The sequence below is a fragment of the Pteropus alecto genome, unplaced genomic scaffold (assembly GCF_000325575.1).
Source record: "Pteropus alecto unplaced genomic scaffold, ASM32557v1 scaffold146, whole genome shotgun sequence".
NCBI classification, from domain to species: domain Eukaryota; kingdom Metazoa; phylum Chordata; class Mammalia; order Chiroptera; family Pteropodidae; genus Pteropus; species Pteropus alecto.
Window position 1 is genome coordinate 33,687,113 of NW_006442107.1, and position 17,628 is coordinate 33,704,740.

Genomic DNA, 17,628 nt, shown 5'->3' on the forward strand with positions numbered 1-17,628 from the left:
GGGGCCAGGTTCTTAGATGTTACATGTTATTTTGATAAATTGACTTGCTTTAAACATATGGCTAAGCAGATCTATAATTGCCATATTCATTCTTTTTCTCCCTAAATGAGAAAAGAACTAAGCATAAGTGGATGATATGACTGTGTAATTACATACTGTTTAGGGACAGACTGATAACAACTTCCTATAATCAGAGTAAAGCATAAAACGGTTCAGACTAGAAATATAAAAAATAGGTTGGTGATCGTATACATCTGCTGAAAGCTTACATAGCAGGATATGTCTTCAGTAGACTCTACATATAGAGTGAAGTGAATACAGAGAAAACTTCAGTAAAAAACCTGCCATCATTGTCCAAGTGTGACTTCGCACTGTGTCAAGGTTTTATGTGTACAGTTTGTTTAGTACTCTCCAGTTAGGGAATGAAATTATTCCGGAAAGTCACATGATATGTATCTAGGTTAGAAAAAGGATATGGTATCACCCCAAAATATTAATAGTATTCTGTTCTATAAGGGTTTTCATTCATTCAGCTAGTGTGTTTATGAGAGCCTGCTATGTGCCAAGTGCCACTGCTTGCTAGGGACAGGGGTTTTGAGGAGGAACAGGCCCTGTTTCCTAAAGATTCCTGAAGAATATCTAGGGATGAAGAATAAAAGCTTATTGCAGAGCCCTAGAGGTGGGAGGCTGGCACCCTGCAGTTGATTGTAGCATTTTCCCTCCTGGAGTCCCAGCATACACCACAAACACACACACACACACACACACACGCACACACACACTGTGCTCACAATTATGCATGCACACGCCACACATACACACTACTGTGCTGAAGAGCATGGGTGTGGCAGCAGCAGTCAGCTAGAGATCCAACATGCAAATTTAGCCGTCTGTGGTTCAGTTCCATTGTCTAGCCTGGGGACTGTAGCATTAGAAAAAAAAAAAAAGACATAGAAAATTACCTCAACTAAAGTCATGTTCTCAACCAAAGTCAAATGGAGCCAGGTATTTGAAACCTTGACTTCATTATACTGCTCATAAAGAGAAAATACTTTTAGACATGAAGGTTTAAAGATTGGCAAAAGCAGCTCTCTTTTATCCAAAAAAAAAAAGAAATGGAAATCAAAAAATCAAAACAAGAGCCTGGTAAGCACAGGAACCCGTATGGTAGTTATACCCAGTATGTCTGCGATACATACATGCTTTTATTACAGAACATGAAAAGCTGTGCTGGAGTTTATCTAGCAGGATCCACTTCAAAGCACACGTTTACAGTAATGACTGCATATTTAATTGGGCAGGGCGATTTCATGGCTAAGTAATTACCTGTACTTAATCTAATCAGTCCCATTTTATCAGCTTCAAGTTTTTACTTATCATACCAGTTCTAACTTGAGAATACCTTCTCACTCTGATTATCAAAGGAATACATGTCACATTATATAAAATACAGAAACATGCAAAATGAGCAAGAAAAGAATCATGCAAAACCCTCTACCCAGAGACAGCTATTGTTAATATTTTGACATTATACTTAGACTTTAAAATTTTTTTTTTAAGCATTAAAGTACATATATAAGAGACTAACCCGATCAAATATTATTTCAGTCCCAAGTGTGGTTGAAAATTGTTTCCTTCCTGACTAATTTTACATTTTATTACGTGTAACCTGGTTTAGAACTTTTGGTTCTCAATGTAAATAGGTGGGTGAAAAACTGCAGAATATGCCTGGATAACTCAGATTTTTTAAAATATTAAAAAATCAAGGACTTGGACATGGAGGATATCCTTTCACTTTTCCTTTTCTATGTAAAAACAATGGCCCATGCCTGAGAGATAACCTCACACATAGTAGGCCTCAACTACTTGTTGAATGAATGAATACTGACTTTCAAAAGACAAGCATTCTCTGTACCATTTCCCTCTCCCACACTGTTCACCTCCTCTTTGGTCCTGTTAATGGACTGGCTTGCTTTTTGAGGGCACCATGGGTTTAGGAATAAGCTTTGTTGTGGATGACAGTCATAGAAGTACTATAGTTGTTCCCTGTGAAACTGTGTTAAGTACTGCTTTCTGAATGCTTAATCTGATGAATTCAGTGATGTTAACAGTCATCTGGTGACATATGCCTTGTATTTAGGGTGTAAATCTCTCCTTAAATGGTCAACCTTATGCTTCCTTTCATTTTGGGAAATCTGTTTTTTTATTAGATATCATTGGGAGTTTTCACTCTCTGTACAGTAGATTATTGCAATTATGATAGTACTTAAGATCGTTTTATATTATTTAGGATTACTGCTGTGGAGTAATTTATTCCTTGGGAGTAAAATACTCATGCATATACATATGTGTGAAGACACACATACATGCACACACATGTGTGTACATAAATAAACCCTCTAGAGCTCCAGGATCTCCTTTGGTTCTCTAGAAGTAGTAATCTATAAAATTGTAGTACCCTAAAGCCTTCAGGAATTAATTTGTTTTCAACAGGTGAACACTTTCCTTTCAAACTATTTTCTGCCACACTTATTTGTTATTTGTCATAATTACTTTATTTGGTCCCAGGCCATGGACCCCTGATGTTGGAGACCATTTTATATTGAAGTCATTTTGTTAACCTCCTTATTCAGAATGCCACTGAACTGGGAACAGTGCTATGGGGAGCTTCCAGTTTAGTTGGTCTCATAACTGACTGTTTATATAACATTTCACATTAAAGCATGGTTCTCCACTTACTCCTTTCTATACTCATATTGTAACTACCATTTGATAAATGAGAAAAATATGCAGAAAGTATATTGTTAAGTATTATACAAACTTTAGTTATCACCATTATTATAATTTTTACTTTATACGGGGGGATGGGAGGAGGAAGCACATATCAGATGACTTATCCTAAGCAAACCTGAAGACTGAATACTCAGAGCTACTTTAACTGTATAGTTTTTAATCCTTTGAGATACTCTTTTCCTTGGATTTATTTAAGCAAAATCTTAATGAATGGGAACCCAATTAACTAGTCTTCTTAATTAACCAAAACATCCGGAATCCTCAGTTGCTTAAAATGTTGATGTTGTTTGTGTGTGTACTCACACACACTTTCTCACTCTTGTCTTATGACAAAAATAAGGTGGGGGCAACTTTTCATGGCTGAAGCAGGGCTGTTACCTGTTTACTCCAGTATCTCCACATCCAAAGTACCATCCTATGGGCACTGATGTTCCTAATAATGACCTTGAGCCACTTTAAGAACCTGAATCATCAGAGAAGGATCATGCAGCTACATTCAGCATACAGTGGCAGAAATTTCAACAACTAAGTACTGTGATTAGCCAACACTTCTAATTAAACAAATAATCCAATTAAGTGAATGTTTTAAAAAGTTATTATATATAATAAGCACATTTATTATTATAAATAATAGGTATACTCAGACAGCAATTATCATTATAGTTAGTTGCCATACTTGAGTACTACATTGCTAAGTATAAGGATGATCGATTTATAGAATTTAAGATGTAGTAAAATAGGACATAAATATTTTGCAAAAGTTTCTCTTCGGAAAAAACATGATTCTCTTCAGATGTAGTTCTAAATTAGTAGAGGTTCCTACTTTCCTCCTCCTCTCTTTCTTTCCCTCCTTTATTTCCTTTTAATATAACTTCTTGGTAATACCTCTCCCCACAACATGTAAAAGATAATCAGTACCTTTCCAGGACCACAAAAAAGTTTTACTTCTGTTTGTTAAAAGCAGTTCCCTTCTCTTATCTTTCTGATTTATTCAGACAAAAATGATGCACTGAACCATTGTAGAAGCTTCGTGATTGATTTTCCTGCTTGCAATCTGCTTCCCATCCCTCCAGATAAGGGAAAAGTGATCTTCCCAAATTAAATTCTTAACATGCCATTACATTACTTAAAATCTTTTGGTGGTTTCCCTTCACCTTTCCAGTTAATTCACACTCAGTACGACACATATGGCATCTTGATTATGGCCCTGCCTTTCTTATGCTGTTCTTCTGTTCTGGGCCACCCTGTGATCTCCACTCCTCCAATTCCTTCTACACAAATCTCGCCTCCCTGCCTTCTTATGTTTGAATGGGCTGCATACTCTGCCTCCACCACTTCCGTTCAGTCGTCAAGGCCTAGCTGCCCCTCCACGGACCCCACAAGGATGAGTTCAGAGCCTACTCTCTCTGTCCCTATGAGTCCCTCTACAAGCCTGTCTGGGGCCTGGTTCCTTGCCCCACTGAGACTCCCTCGGGGCATAATGTTTGTAGCTTCCATGCTTAGAACAGTGCCTGGCCCTTCTGAGCCTTTCTGACTATTCGAATGAATAAGTGAGTTGCTAGTTTCAATCCCACGTTATAGTTGACATATACCAGGTTATGCAGTGAGCACAAGGGTTGACCAGAAGTCTAAGGGTGGTCTCTTTGGAGAGTACCATGGCTGATGCTGAGAAGGAAGTCTTGGGTATAAAGATACAGCTGGTACACTTGGCCTCTCTTGCAGCTGAACTTGATGCTTCAAATGACCTTTTAATTCTCAGCCCTCTAATTCAAGTAGCACTCACAAGAAGGCTGTCCACATTTTCCACACCAGATAAGCCAAGTAAATATTGGAGACCACTGTCAGTTGACTGTAGACCTAAGAGAGTTTCTCCTTCCTTACAGGAACTCTTGCTTTCACTTGACCCATTTAATTTTGCTTCCTAGGAGTAATCAAGGTGATGGGTACTTTGAAGGGAAAAGATGAAAAGGGAAGAATACCAACCCCACCCTTTCCACCCTAAAAATACAATATCGTCCTACAGTGTGAACCCCAAATCACTGTGTTCTGAGGGAACTGTGCTCACGGTGGAGTTCTTCTCCATCTGATTGCTCACTCTGACACTCTTCTGCACTGACAGCTTCGCTCATTGTTAAATAAGAGCAGTAGTGAAATGGAGATTTGACTCTAGAAACCATAAGTGATTTATTCTTTTGTCTGCTTTCTACTGTTTGTATATTGGTTGCTCTTGGAGTTTATTTCTTCTACCCTTGGTTAAAAAGCATAACTGGAGGCTCCCTTCCTGCATAACTCTAGCCATATGAATGACCCATGCAAATCCCAACCTCACCCCGCATCATCTCTACCCTTGTTTTCTGACATCCAGGCCAGTGAAACCTTAAGAGCCTCAAGGTCAGAAAAACTTATCTTTATTCTCCTTTATGTTTCCGGCCTCTAAAGTATACAAAGTAATAGTGAGTGAATAGGTATTTGTTAAACTGAGTGAAACTTGTCAACAACCACAGAGCCCAGCGCTTTGCGTCCCACCATCTTCTACATCAGGGTCATCAGTTAACTTTGCCTGGGAGCCCTTTGTCTTTACTCTGAGCACTGTCCTTCTTGGAGCTCAGAGTGAACCTGGTTCTGGATGACTTTTACTATTATTTTAATGGTACTATTAGCTAGAAAGGATTTTTCGAGGGCCATCTATGAACCTGATCATTTAAAATAACAGCATGAGAACATGTGCCAGGCCTTGTATTAAAGAAAACTATCTCGGTTAACCCTGAGACCAACCCTAAGAGATAGGTAATGTTATTCTTTCTTTACAGATGAGTAGACCAAAGCTTAGAGAGGTTAAGTAATTTAAGGTCACAATGCTAATAGTGTCTTTCATTGATGGTAAGATATACATTTTTTCATATTTTAAGATCTTTGCATCTTATGGTGAATGGGATTTCCAGTCCCTATTAACTTGCAGGCAGCAGGTAGGAGGGGGCGACACTGTCTTTGCCTGTGTCAACCTGGACACAGCTGCTTCTATTGTCATCACGTGATGTCACTCACTTCACTTACATGTATCCTTGGTACTCTGTATCTTGAATTTAGTTGCAAATTGGCTGGTTTTGAAAACAGTAAACATTTGAGCCAAGTGTGCTTGGGTTTGTTTTTTATCCATAACTCCCTTATAAATTAAACTCGGCACAGAAGAAAAATCACTGTGAAAATCAGGCCTCTTGACAGAGCAGTAGTGTGTCATTTGACAGTGAAGCAAATATTGACCATTGGAGGAATAACTGCAGTTCCATATTTTCTCACAGCACACAATCAATTGTTTGGAAAGAAAGATACCCAGAAAAAGATGAGGCTGTGTTTGTATTTTGTTATTGAGATACATGCAGAGCAAAGGGATTACCTGTCACATGTGAAACAATGCAACTAAAGGAGGAGGAGACATTGCCACATCTCTTTGAATAGATAAAAGAAATGTCAAAACCTGAGGCTGCCATGCATGATTCATGGGTATCTCAAACTTGTTGTTAAGGCATTGTGTAATTGTTCAAATGCAAGTGTTTTGCTACTGATAATAAAATAATGATGCATCTTAACAATCATTGAAGTCTTGGATTGATTCGATGAAATCCTTTAAGTGGCAGATCCAGTTTCAAACTCAAGCAGCCTAGCTCTGGAGATTTCACCAATATCCACTACCCTCCAGGCTTTTTATCTTTACAGGAAAACATTTTCAGGTGTAAAGGGGTTTACAAATCAATTTTTAGAACATAGCTTGATTGATAGTGAGTTGATGACATATTTACTGAAAGCTTAGTGTCATATTTAAAGTAGAATCTTTCCCAACTCTCAGTGTCTCATGACTTGAAATAAAATCTATTTTAAGTTAGCCACATCAGAATTGATCACCAAACAGCAAATTGTGCTATGTTTCAATCCTTGAATGCCCAACAGTGAATTCAGGAAATGCTTTATATCATCAAGATAATTATAACTATTGGGGTTGGTGGAGGTACAGTGACTAGTACTTCTCTCCTGAGGCTAGTTCAAAGCCAACAGAGATCAACATAGGTGTCAGGCAAATGGGGATTAAAATGTTAGAATCATGATAAATATGTGATCAGAAGACGCAGTATAGACAGATGTCCATGGTAGGATTGCTGATAGTTCATTCCTAGATTTTTCAGACTTTCCTTCTGGTGCAGTGCTATAGCCCAGCAGCTGAAGGGGCAGGGTACATGAAGGGAAGCTGATTAAAATGCGTACATTTTGAAAACAGGCGGGTTTTGAGGAAAATAATTGAGTCAAACATGCTTGTTTCATCCTCCATCACACACACACCACTTCACTGGGTGAGGGTTGAATGAAGGATCGGTAGTACCTTCCCTTGGATGGAAGGATGAGGCCACAAGAAAGGAGGTTCTCCCTTCGTAACCATGTGCATTCATGTACACACCCCTCGGCATAGAGTTCTGAGTTTTCGTGTTTCTCTCATTCTAGCTCAGGCCTGAGCCACCTGGTTTGGCCAAACATGGTGGGTTGATGGTGAGGTTGCTTTTAATATGAACGACACCATTGTGTTGTTTTACTATCACTTTTCACAATTTTCATTTAGTTGAATCATACCTGTAAGTGTCTTTGCCTTCTTGCCTCTCATTTAAGATCTGCAAGAACAATCTGAGGCCGTTGTTTCATACCAGGGTAGCATTTTACTCAGAGGAAAACCCCGATAATTTTCAGTGCTTTCGATGAGACTTTCAGAAGACTGTAGATAGAAGATTAGGTCAACCCCAGAACCACAGCAGATATCTGCATATTTTACAAATGTCTGGACATTGTCAACCAGTGGGTCTTAGTTTCTGCAGCAGAGTTTCGTCATATTGGTGTAAGTTGTATTCTGGTTCTAACTTTTCATTTTCAAATGATCTGTGATAAACCATGGTTTCTTTATGAAGTTATTCAGGTGTCGATTAAAAATATATAATTGCCTCCTCATAGGTAGCATTCTAACAGGTGCATTTATTTGTTTTGTGTTTATTTTTATTTTATTTTTGTACATTTGTCTAGTGTCTTCTTTGCTAACACCTGCTGAAAACATAGTAGGTCCACAATAAAGACCTATTGATTTGTTAATTATTGCAGGAGTGAATCTCAAAGGAAACAGTGAACTTTCAGATTATAACTCAATTTGTTTCCATTGCTTTATTCTAAACACTGATCTGGTGAGAGTTTTCTGCTATTTACTTATACTGAAAATGAACGCAGTCCAAGTAGTCTCAGTCCAACTATTTCTTTACCCATGGAAAATAAAAGTGCAATCTTCTATGTTATATATTTAGCCACTGACTTTGTGGGGGTGAGGAAGGGCCAGACTTGGGAAATAATTGGGGGGAAAATGTCATGCCCTTACCCTATTGTAGGGCAGGTATATGACTTGCACCTCACTGAGAGCGCCTCCATTTGGAGACTGAGAGAACCAGAGATGCATGACTTGGTGTGAGCAGATGGGAGCCACGCCAGGGAACAGATCACAGTTGGGAATCTTGGGAGCTGTTCCTTGGGCCTTTCTCCGTTCCATCAAAATTCCCTTTTCTCCGAGGCCGGTCTCCTTGTTCTTTCCCTTCTTAAATGTATCACTGTGCATGTCACCTTTCCCGATGACCCCTTTCTTACTTCTCTCTTCAGTCGCATCTACTCCTCTTTGGTGGCTCTAGAACATGTACATTTCTCTCTTCTACAACCCCTGTGACATTCATTTGTCTGCACTGCACAACTGCTCATTTAGATGCATGACCTTGTTTGCCGTTCACAAAGACATGGATTTGAGCTCAAGCTTTGCTAGGAACTAGCCAAGTGACCTCTAGCATGTCCCTGTTTGTTATGTCCATGAGCCTTGGTTTTCATTCCTGGGAAATGATCTCCCAGGACACTTCCCACTTTGGAATGTGCATTTTTGAGAACAGAGGCAGTGATAAAGCCTGGTGGAGTTGGGGTAGGTGTGCGTTTCCCACGTGCAGTAATTTCCCTGCCACAGAGGAGGATCTTCAGCCTGATTCACGTCTGCCCTTAGCCCTCCTCTCCTCTAACTTCCACTATTCTTTTTCAGGGCTGGGAGAGGGTTCTGCCCTCCTTCATCCAGATAGCAGATCACATCCTAGATCCTTAGAAAAAAGTGCCTGGAGGGCATTCAAGGAATCCCAGTGTCATCACATGCTCAAACATCTCCACAATGGTGCGAGGATCACTGTGCAGATGCCACCAGCGATTGAGGGCCACTGGGTGTCCACCGGGTAAGAGGGCCAGGGCAGGAGGGGCATAGGGAGGGACCCAGGGGCGCGTGCTGTGGAAGGCTTTTCTTAGGGTTTCACAGATGCAGAGAGACTATATAACGTACAATGATTTAGGTGTTGTCTAAATTCTAAATAAGCCAAACAACGTTTTGAAACTCTGGCTGGTAAAGAAACAGAGCTAAGTATTATAGAAATCTTAGCTAAAGCAGAGATGATATTGTATCACTGTTAACCACAGGATATGATTGAATAGATCCCTCTGTGGGACCACTTGTGTATAAAAAGAAGCCATTAGCAAGTGAAATTAGGAGTCTCTGTTTCCCCAACCTGAAACAGGACTTGCAAGCCTCTGATGGTCTAAATATTCCAGCCATATTCTGGTAATTTAATATATGGCTTCAGGGTTCTCTGAGTAAGTTAAAAGGTACTCATGCTACCTCTACTAGCCAGGGCGCAGTTCTTGGATTCTTTTCCAGGCTGTGGAGCTGAGATTTATCCCGGTTTGAGCTCTGGCTTATCTTCCATTAGCGCTTTTAAAAATAGCCTAGAGGCAGACCTGCAGTTTTTCTCCTTCCATTAATTTGTTGAGAATTAGCAAGGCTAACTCTGGGATCCGATCACTTCTCCCCTGCAGTTTCTGGGTACCTTAGGGAGGGATCAAATAAATACCAAGAAGGAAAAGAAATTTTGTAAGATAATGAAGACACAGAGGGTGTTTTTTTCTCCGTAAAAATGAGGTTTCTCAAAATAAATACATGATAAATATTTGCACAATTTTAATGTGATGTACTTTTAAACAATTTATTATTTTATTTAACAAATATTTATTGAGTGTACAGTTATTTACTGTGTGCCAAGCATTATTCTAAATTTTCTGTTTATAGCAGTGAACAAAACAGACAGGGTCCCTGTCTTCAGGAATTTTACAAGTAAACACACAAAGAAGTACTATGATGAGGAAGAAAACAACAGGTGCTAAAGGAGAATACCAGGGGCCCTATTTTAGGATATGGGTGGGGTTAAGAAAGGCTAGCAAAGATGGGGACACTTGAGCTGAGATGTGGTTGTCTACGCAAAGACTGAGGGTTTTCCATCTAGCAAAGGCTGAGTTGGAGAAATCACTAAGGCGGAGCACTTGTAGCTGTGGTGTGGTAAACCAGGAAGAACAGCCCCAAATGAGGCTGCCAAGGAGGGTGGGGCCAGCTCCCAGGGCACCTTGTAGGCCAGGACTCCTCTCTGAGTTTAGCTTTTAATCTAAGAGAACTGGAAAGTCAGTGGAGGGTTTTCAGCAAGGGCCATGCTGAAGACATGATTCAACTCTGGCACTCTGGCTGCTTGCTCTGTGGCAAATGGATGGTCAAAAAAGTGCTTTGTGGGTGACCAAAAGACTTGGCAACAGTTCCCACAAGAGATGAAGGAGGCTTCGGTAAAGATGGTCACAGGGCTAACAGAGAAGTGATTGGACTTGAGATATGCTGAACTCCAGAGGCCAAATCAATAGATCGTCAATGCTTAGATAAAATATTAAAAATAAGTGATCTTCACTAAACCTTGAGGGACATTAATCACTGCTCACATTGAACTTCTCTTTCCTTGTGGGAGAAGTCTTGGGTCTTCTCTCACTTTTTTCACGGATGATAGATGCTCAAATAACTGCTGAATGCTTTCTGTCTATATTGTATTATTAGACATCAATTGACAATCTACCCAATGAAAGGTACCCACTTCAAAGTAGTGTTTCTCTTCTACCAGTTTGTTAACTAAAAAATGGAAATGCTAGTACTTTTGAGAACACTGGCCTTTGGGATTTCACCCCCACTGTTTGATTTGGCAATGCTGAGTTAGCTCAAACCAGAATTATTGTATATAGTAGATAATAGAGAATAGAGAACATATAATATGTAATTATAAAATATATATTAGAGACGTGAGCAGAATTATAAGGCAAAATTATATATAATATATAATATATGCAATAATTGTATAATTGAAAAAGTATTGTATATAATATATGATGGATATTATATACCCAATTTATGTAATATAATATATATCATATGTAACATAATACATAATATGTGCAATATATAATATGATATGTTATGTAACTATATAATGTATATTATAGACATGAGCAGAGTTATAAGACCAAAATTGATGACATGAAAGTTATTCTATAACTGAGACTAGGATCTAGCAAAAAGTTATGGACAGATGAATTCTTTGACCGATACATTGAAGAAAACCTCCACCATTTGCCTGGTGTGGTCTGTGCTACGTGTATATGAATTGGGATTACAATTAGAGCAATATGAAGAACGTACCTGAGTTAAAACCTAATGAGCCATTTGTCCTTTGTAGACTCAGTCCAAGTATTTCTGGCCTAGGAATGTAGCATTTATTTAATGGCACAGCAAAAAACGTTTTGTCATTGTCAACAGCACAAAACAAAAGGAACCCTTATTTTTGTTACTATGTTAGTTTTATTTCACTAATTGCCTCTTTATTTTTCTGCTAGAGGGAATATTAATTTTGACCGGATGAGAGGATGAATTTCTGATTGCCTCTTAAGTGACACCTCCACAATACTAGATTTTATGTTAGGATAATGGATATCTGCTCTACGGAAAGTCTATAAAAAAGAAGTGATCAAGAAATCAACCATTTCTGAAATAGTATAAGGGAACTTCTTTAATAGGGTAGAAATACACTTCTCTTCCTTCTTTCTACCAGAAAGGTAGAAATTTCTCAGTAAGTTAGGTCTGTGGGTAGAACTGAGGATGGCAAGTTTCTGCTCTCCAGGCTTGTTCATAAAGAGAATGAGAGACTTTCTGATATAGAGTGATTAGGCTCATAGCTGCTTGACCCAGACTGCTCCGGTTCACCATCTGGTTCTGATGCAGGCTGGTTATGTGATCTTGGCCATGTTTTCTAATCTCTTGTGCCTTTGTTTTTCCATCTGTAAAACATAATACCCACATAGCTCATAGCTTGTCGTGAGAATTCAGTGAACTGGTATCTATACAGGACTTAGAACAGTGTAATCATTTTGTTATTATTACTATAATTTCTTAACACTGTAATGAATCTCTTCCTCATGCCTTTGGGCTTAAAAAAGTCTTCCTTCCCCTTTTCTTCTTCAGCTGTGAAGTGAGGTCAGGCCCAGAGTTCATCACAAGGTCCTATAGATTCTACCACAATAACACTTTCAAGGCCTACCAGTTCTATTATGCTGGCAACCGCTGCACAAGCCCCACCTACACCCTCATCATCCGGGGCAAGATCCGCCTGCGCCAGGCCTCCTGGATCATCCGTGGGGGCACAGAAGCCGACTACCAGCTGCACAATGTCCAGGTCATCTGCCACACAGAGGTTGTTGCCGAGAGGCTCAGCCAGCTGGTGAACCGCACGTGCCCTGGCTTTGTACCCCCCGGGGGCACCTGGTTACAAGACATGCCCTACGATCTGTGGCGGGAAGAGGATGGCTGTGAGTGCACCAGGGCCGTGAACTTTGCCATGCATGAGCTGCAGCTCCTCCGAGTGGAGAAGCAGTACCTGCAGCACCACCTGGACCGCCTGGTGGAGGAGCTCTTCCTCGGCGACATCCACACCGATGCCTCCCAGAGGACGTTCTACCGTCCGTCCAGTTACCAGCCTCCCCTGCAGAATGCCAAGGTACCTGGCAGCTGACTGCCCTCTGAGCCTTGCGGCCTCCTCTCTGTGAAGTAGAATGAGGGACCTAAAGGCCTGTTGTATCAGTGGGGTCAAAGGTGCCCCATGAGAGTGAGAGCTGAGTCATGGAGGGAGGCACTGCTGGGAGGTAAGAGGAATCCTAGAGGACTTCTTGGGGAGGGACACAGAGCCAGAATCGGGGAACCTGGATTGGCCACCAACTTGCCCTGTAATGTAGAGCCTCGATTTTCCTGTTTGATGTGAGTGTTGGTACTGAGGTTGGTGGTGTGGTAGGGGCTCAGGTGGTTGTCCTAGAAAATTCCTGAAGCTTCTTTCAGCTCCTGCACTCTAGGAACCTCTTCTGTGGTTCTAAGAGGAGAGCAGTAAGGAAATATGGAGATGTTCTAACCAAACTTGAGGAAGACACGCAAGCATAGAGGTGATCCCCGCCTTGGAGGAGGTTGGGAGGCACCAGAGAGGAAAGCAACAGTGCTGTTTGCATAGAGCCATTGACCCCATGAAGATCTTCAACCCACGTTACTGCTTTCAGTCTTCACAATGACTCTCTGAGGCAGATATTACTATCCTCTTAGTCAGAAGATTCTGCTTAAGAGGCAGCTAAGATTCAAGGGGCTAGTCTCCTGCCCAAGGTCACCCGGTATATTTCAGTGCCAGAACCTGAACCCAAGTCTCTTTCTCTAGACCTCACATTTGACTAAATGAAATGTAGTCACTATGATCAGAGGGAAGATGGAAGGAGGCAGGAAATAATTAAAACCTTATCATTAACCTATCGGCTAATAATTGTATTTGTAATTCACAGAGCATTTACTTCCCAAGGGCTCAGAACCTGTGTCAACATGTAATACAATCGTTTCCACTGTAGAAGTTAGGGGAGCTCGAGTTGGGAAGGGCGTGCGGGACTCGGATCATGGTGGGCCAAGGTGGTAGGCTTTAGAGTGGCTCCCACCCTCAGATTGGCTTTTCTGGAATCCTTTCTAGAACAGCAATTTTAATTGCAGGGCCCTGATTGACTTTTGTTTGGCAGTTTATTTGTGTGTGTGTGTGTGTGTGTGTGTGTGTGTGTGTGTGTGTGTTTAATCTTTCTTTCTTCTTAGTCCTTGAGCTCAGTTCATGACTGGTAGAGAGATCACAGTACTTCTCCCTCAGTATAAAAATATAACACAAAGCCCACTCAGTGTTATATTTTTATCTGTGTTATTGTGAGTTCGAGTAATACAAGTCACCTTTACTGTAACTGGGAAATCTGCTGAGGAAGCCCGCTTGGTGGAGGCTGCTTCCTCTGGACACGTCTGGTCAGGGACGGTCTCAAGTGTGAGGTGAGGCCGCCTGAGGGCTGAGGGCCGAGGGCCCCAGACCTGGTGCTCCCTGGGCTCCCTGCATGCGGGTGGCTCACCAGCACTGCTCAGAATGCCACTGGGGGTCATTCCAGTGGACAGCAGGAGCCAGGTCCACTGTGTTCAGAGGTGCTGAGGAGGAAAAGTCGAGTCAGGGAAGTGAGCAAGAGGGCGTTGTTCATGCCCGCTTCCAGACATCCTCTTGGGATGGGTGAGGTGGGGGAGCCGCAGCTCTGCCCAGCACACACATTGATGCACAGGCATCAAGAGGAGAATCTTCCACAGGGTGGCACCTGGGCGAGGGCCTGGTTTCTGGGAAAACTGAGAGCAATAACAGGCTCCCGGTTCCATTACGGGACCTTTCCAGTTGGTAGCGTTATCCAGAGTTCGTGTTGAATGCTGCAGCTAGGTAGTACTTTTCTTGAAATCTCTGGTGTGTGATAGCAGTGGGGGAAAGGGGGATTTTCATTTGGCTTCCTCTGCGTACAGTCTAGCCAACTTTTAAATTATCTCTGGTGATGGGAGGTAAGAACGTCATGAATAAAAATGGTCCACAGATAATCCTAAAAACTCATGCGAGCCAAGAGCACCAGCCCCTGTCTCACCCTGAACCTTTTTGAAGATCTGCTAAGCCAGCAGAGCCCTTTTCATCCCTGTTCACCCTGCAGGGAAGACACTGATGAGCAACAAAACAGCCCAAACTTGGGGGGAGTGAGGCAAGGGGCTGAGGAAAGAGGAAGGAGGAAGGCTGAGTTGCTCCAGGAGGAGGCAGGGTACAGCTCTGGAACCTGGGCTGGAGTCAGGACCCCTTTCTCCTGCTCCATACCTGACCTTGGGCTGGTGGTTAGCACACACTCAGGTTCAGATTATGTTTCCTCACCTGCAGATGCCCACGTAGGTTCTTTGATCTCTTAATCTCTTTTTAGGACTCTGAAAAAAATAAGTGAACTGTAACCATTTTATTTTCTTACCCCCATCTCTTCTCCCTCAAACTCACTGTTGTTCTTCTGGCATGGCTTTTTAGAAAGTCTAAACGGTAAAATCAATATTCCTAAGACTTGTAGCTCTAGATGATTCTGTCCTCCTCCCTCTCCTGATTCTGTAGGAGGGAATTCTCCTTCTGGTCAGCGTCTTCCCCTAAATAGAGCCTGTCTGTTGGGAGAGCAAAAGCATACAGTTGTGGCTCCAGAAGGAAAAATGTCTTGAAAGTGAGTTATTAACATTGGCATGGGGATTAAGGATGTGAGTTGCAAGGCTTACCTTAGAATTTTTATAAACAAAAAAGTCGGAGAGGTTTATTTATTTATTTATTTGTTTTAAGACTGTCTGGAAAAATTGGCGAGAATATAGACTTGGAGATGGTAGTGAATTCTGGAATTCAGTTCTACTGTGGTCATCAGCTGTGGGGCATCAGTAGTGTTATCTAATCTCTTGTAACCTTAGTTTCTCTTTTCTATAAAATGGTGAAAATGGAAGGATAGATTGGGTTAATCTGCAGAAAGGGTACCTCACCAAATTTCCCTTCTCCCCTGGCCTGGAGTAAGTAACCTTCTGGGCACATGGCTCCCAGAGGAATGAGAATGGCAGTTGACAGGGGCATCAGTGTGTTTACTGATGCCTAGCTATAAAACCTTTCCTCTCATTTTCTCCTCCCTCTTCTTGTAAGGCAGTGGGAACATATACCCAGCTTAAGAAGTAAACTCTTTAGACCCTAGGCTTGATTCCCTCATTAAAGAACCTTGAGTCTTAGATACTATCCAAGATGTACTGTTAAGTTAAAAAAGAAAAAGAAAAAGGGAGGTACAGAATTGCATGAAAAGTATGATACCATTGTATAAAACTAATCATAAAAGAAGAAGAAAAGCTTACGAAGGAATCAGTATTTCTAGGAAGGTGGATCACGATTGCCTCTGAGGAAGGGGACTGGGGAACAGCCAGACAGAGACTTGTCGCTGTATACCTTTTTGTACTTTTTGCAGTTTTTGCCATGATCTTATATTACCTAAACACAATCACCACACAAAATTAAAATAAATTTTAAAAAGCTATGACTCTAAGGGTCAGAGGAGTGTGGCGGCCACAGATGAAGGTGGCGACAGGGCTGGGAGGAGAACACAGGCAGGAGTCCAGGGCCCTGCATGTGCTCTCCACCACCTGGACCGCCAGCTGGGTGGCTGAAGGGGTCCTTGGAAGGCCAGGACCTGAGGTCTGCGTGGCTCCGGGAGCTGAAAGGGCCCGTTCTTCTCTTGTTGTCCCTGGCATTGTACATCTTGGCCTGCAGAGCCTTCCGGAAGTTTTTAGATCCTTCCCCAGGACAGCTATGAGAAGGAGTAAATGGACGTGGCCCTTGGTGCTTTTCCAGACACCAAATGCAAAGCCTCAGGTGCTCTGTGCACCATGGGCCTGTGGGAAGGGGGCGGGGCTGGGAGCGCATCCGGAAGACCACAGGCTCCCGCCACCCCCTTTTTGAACTCTTTGCCTTTCCTAATTGCCAGTCCATAGAGACCTGGCTGAAAATTAGTTTAAATGCTAAATTGAGTTTGAAACCACTAGTCTCAGCCCTTCTGGAAATGGGACACCATGTAAAAATAGAAACTTTAAATCATCTTGTTTTTTTAAGCTTTATACAGCTTTGCTGTGAGGTTCAGAGTCCTTTGGCAAATAAATTATGTTCGAAGAGAATCAGGTGTGCTGGGAGGATTCTTTCAGGATGAAATTGGCTACTCTTCATTTAAAAAAAAATCAAAGCCGCCTAAAATAACCCTGAGAGAAGATGCTTTGCCTGAATTGAGTTTAACATCCAGGAAGCCATTACCCCCTGCCTAGATTCTTGTGCAGTTGAAGGGTTAGCAAGGCACTTTTTTTCTCGTTGTAGAACCAAATAGTAATTAAAAGCAAATGATTGCTGGGGTCGTTGGCAACACCAAAGCCTCAGAATCAGACTTGTTAGCAAATGAAATTGGTCTTTCTCCAACATCCTGCACTGATTGAGCCACAGGGTCGTAAATCAAAGGGTCTGTCAGAAAACCAGACAACTTTCCCCAAGCCATGTATCTTAAATATTCTGCCCCAGCATGCTTACAGCAGTGGGGCTGCACGTTGGAGGAAGAAAAGCACCAAACGTTTTTAAGAGTAGCTGGGCACTGTAAGTGGAGAAGGAATTACTCGTGCTCTTTCTTTCCTGAATTCTGTAGAAACCTCTAGACTTTGACCGAATGAGCAGTTGTTTCTGAGGGCTCTTGCTTTTCCAAGTCTTTTCAGAGTATGTGAAAAACGCAGATTAACTGTGAGACTTTCTGATATCTGTGACATCAGAGGGACTTTGGACCAGCTGGCCATGGGCGGTGGACTTTTCAGCCCAGCTCCAGGAGACGGGTCTGCAGCAGGAAGGGGTGTCTTCTCAGGCATGTGCTTGGTATGGCTCCCAGGTGGCGGGGGGCAGGGGGGAGTGACTAGGTGTCGCGGGGGTAATAGCAGAAGGAGCCAGGTGTTCCTTGGAAGAATCTAAGTCCCTTCTCCTTTGT

At 41.9% G+C, this 17,628-nt stretch overlaps 1 protein-coding gene across 1 annotated transcript in view; it reads left to right on the top strand.

The window, feature by feature from the left end:
* Positions 1-8,903: 8,903 nt before the first annotated feature.
* Positions 8,904-17,628, top strand: part of APCDD1 (APC down-regulated 1) — an 18,750-nt gene continuing 10,025 nt past the window's right edge. The window contains exons 1-2 of the mRNA XM_006920083.2: positions 8,904-9,074; positions 12,218-12,749. Coding sequence (XP_006920145.1) covers positions 8,995-9,074; positions 12,218-12,749 — 612 coding nt within the window. The 5' untranslated portion in view covers positions 8,904-8,994. The remainder of the gene's footprint in view (positions 9,075-12,217; positions 12,750-17,628) is intronic.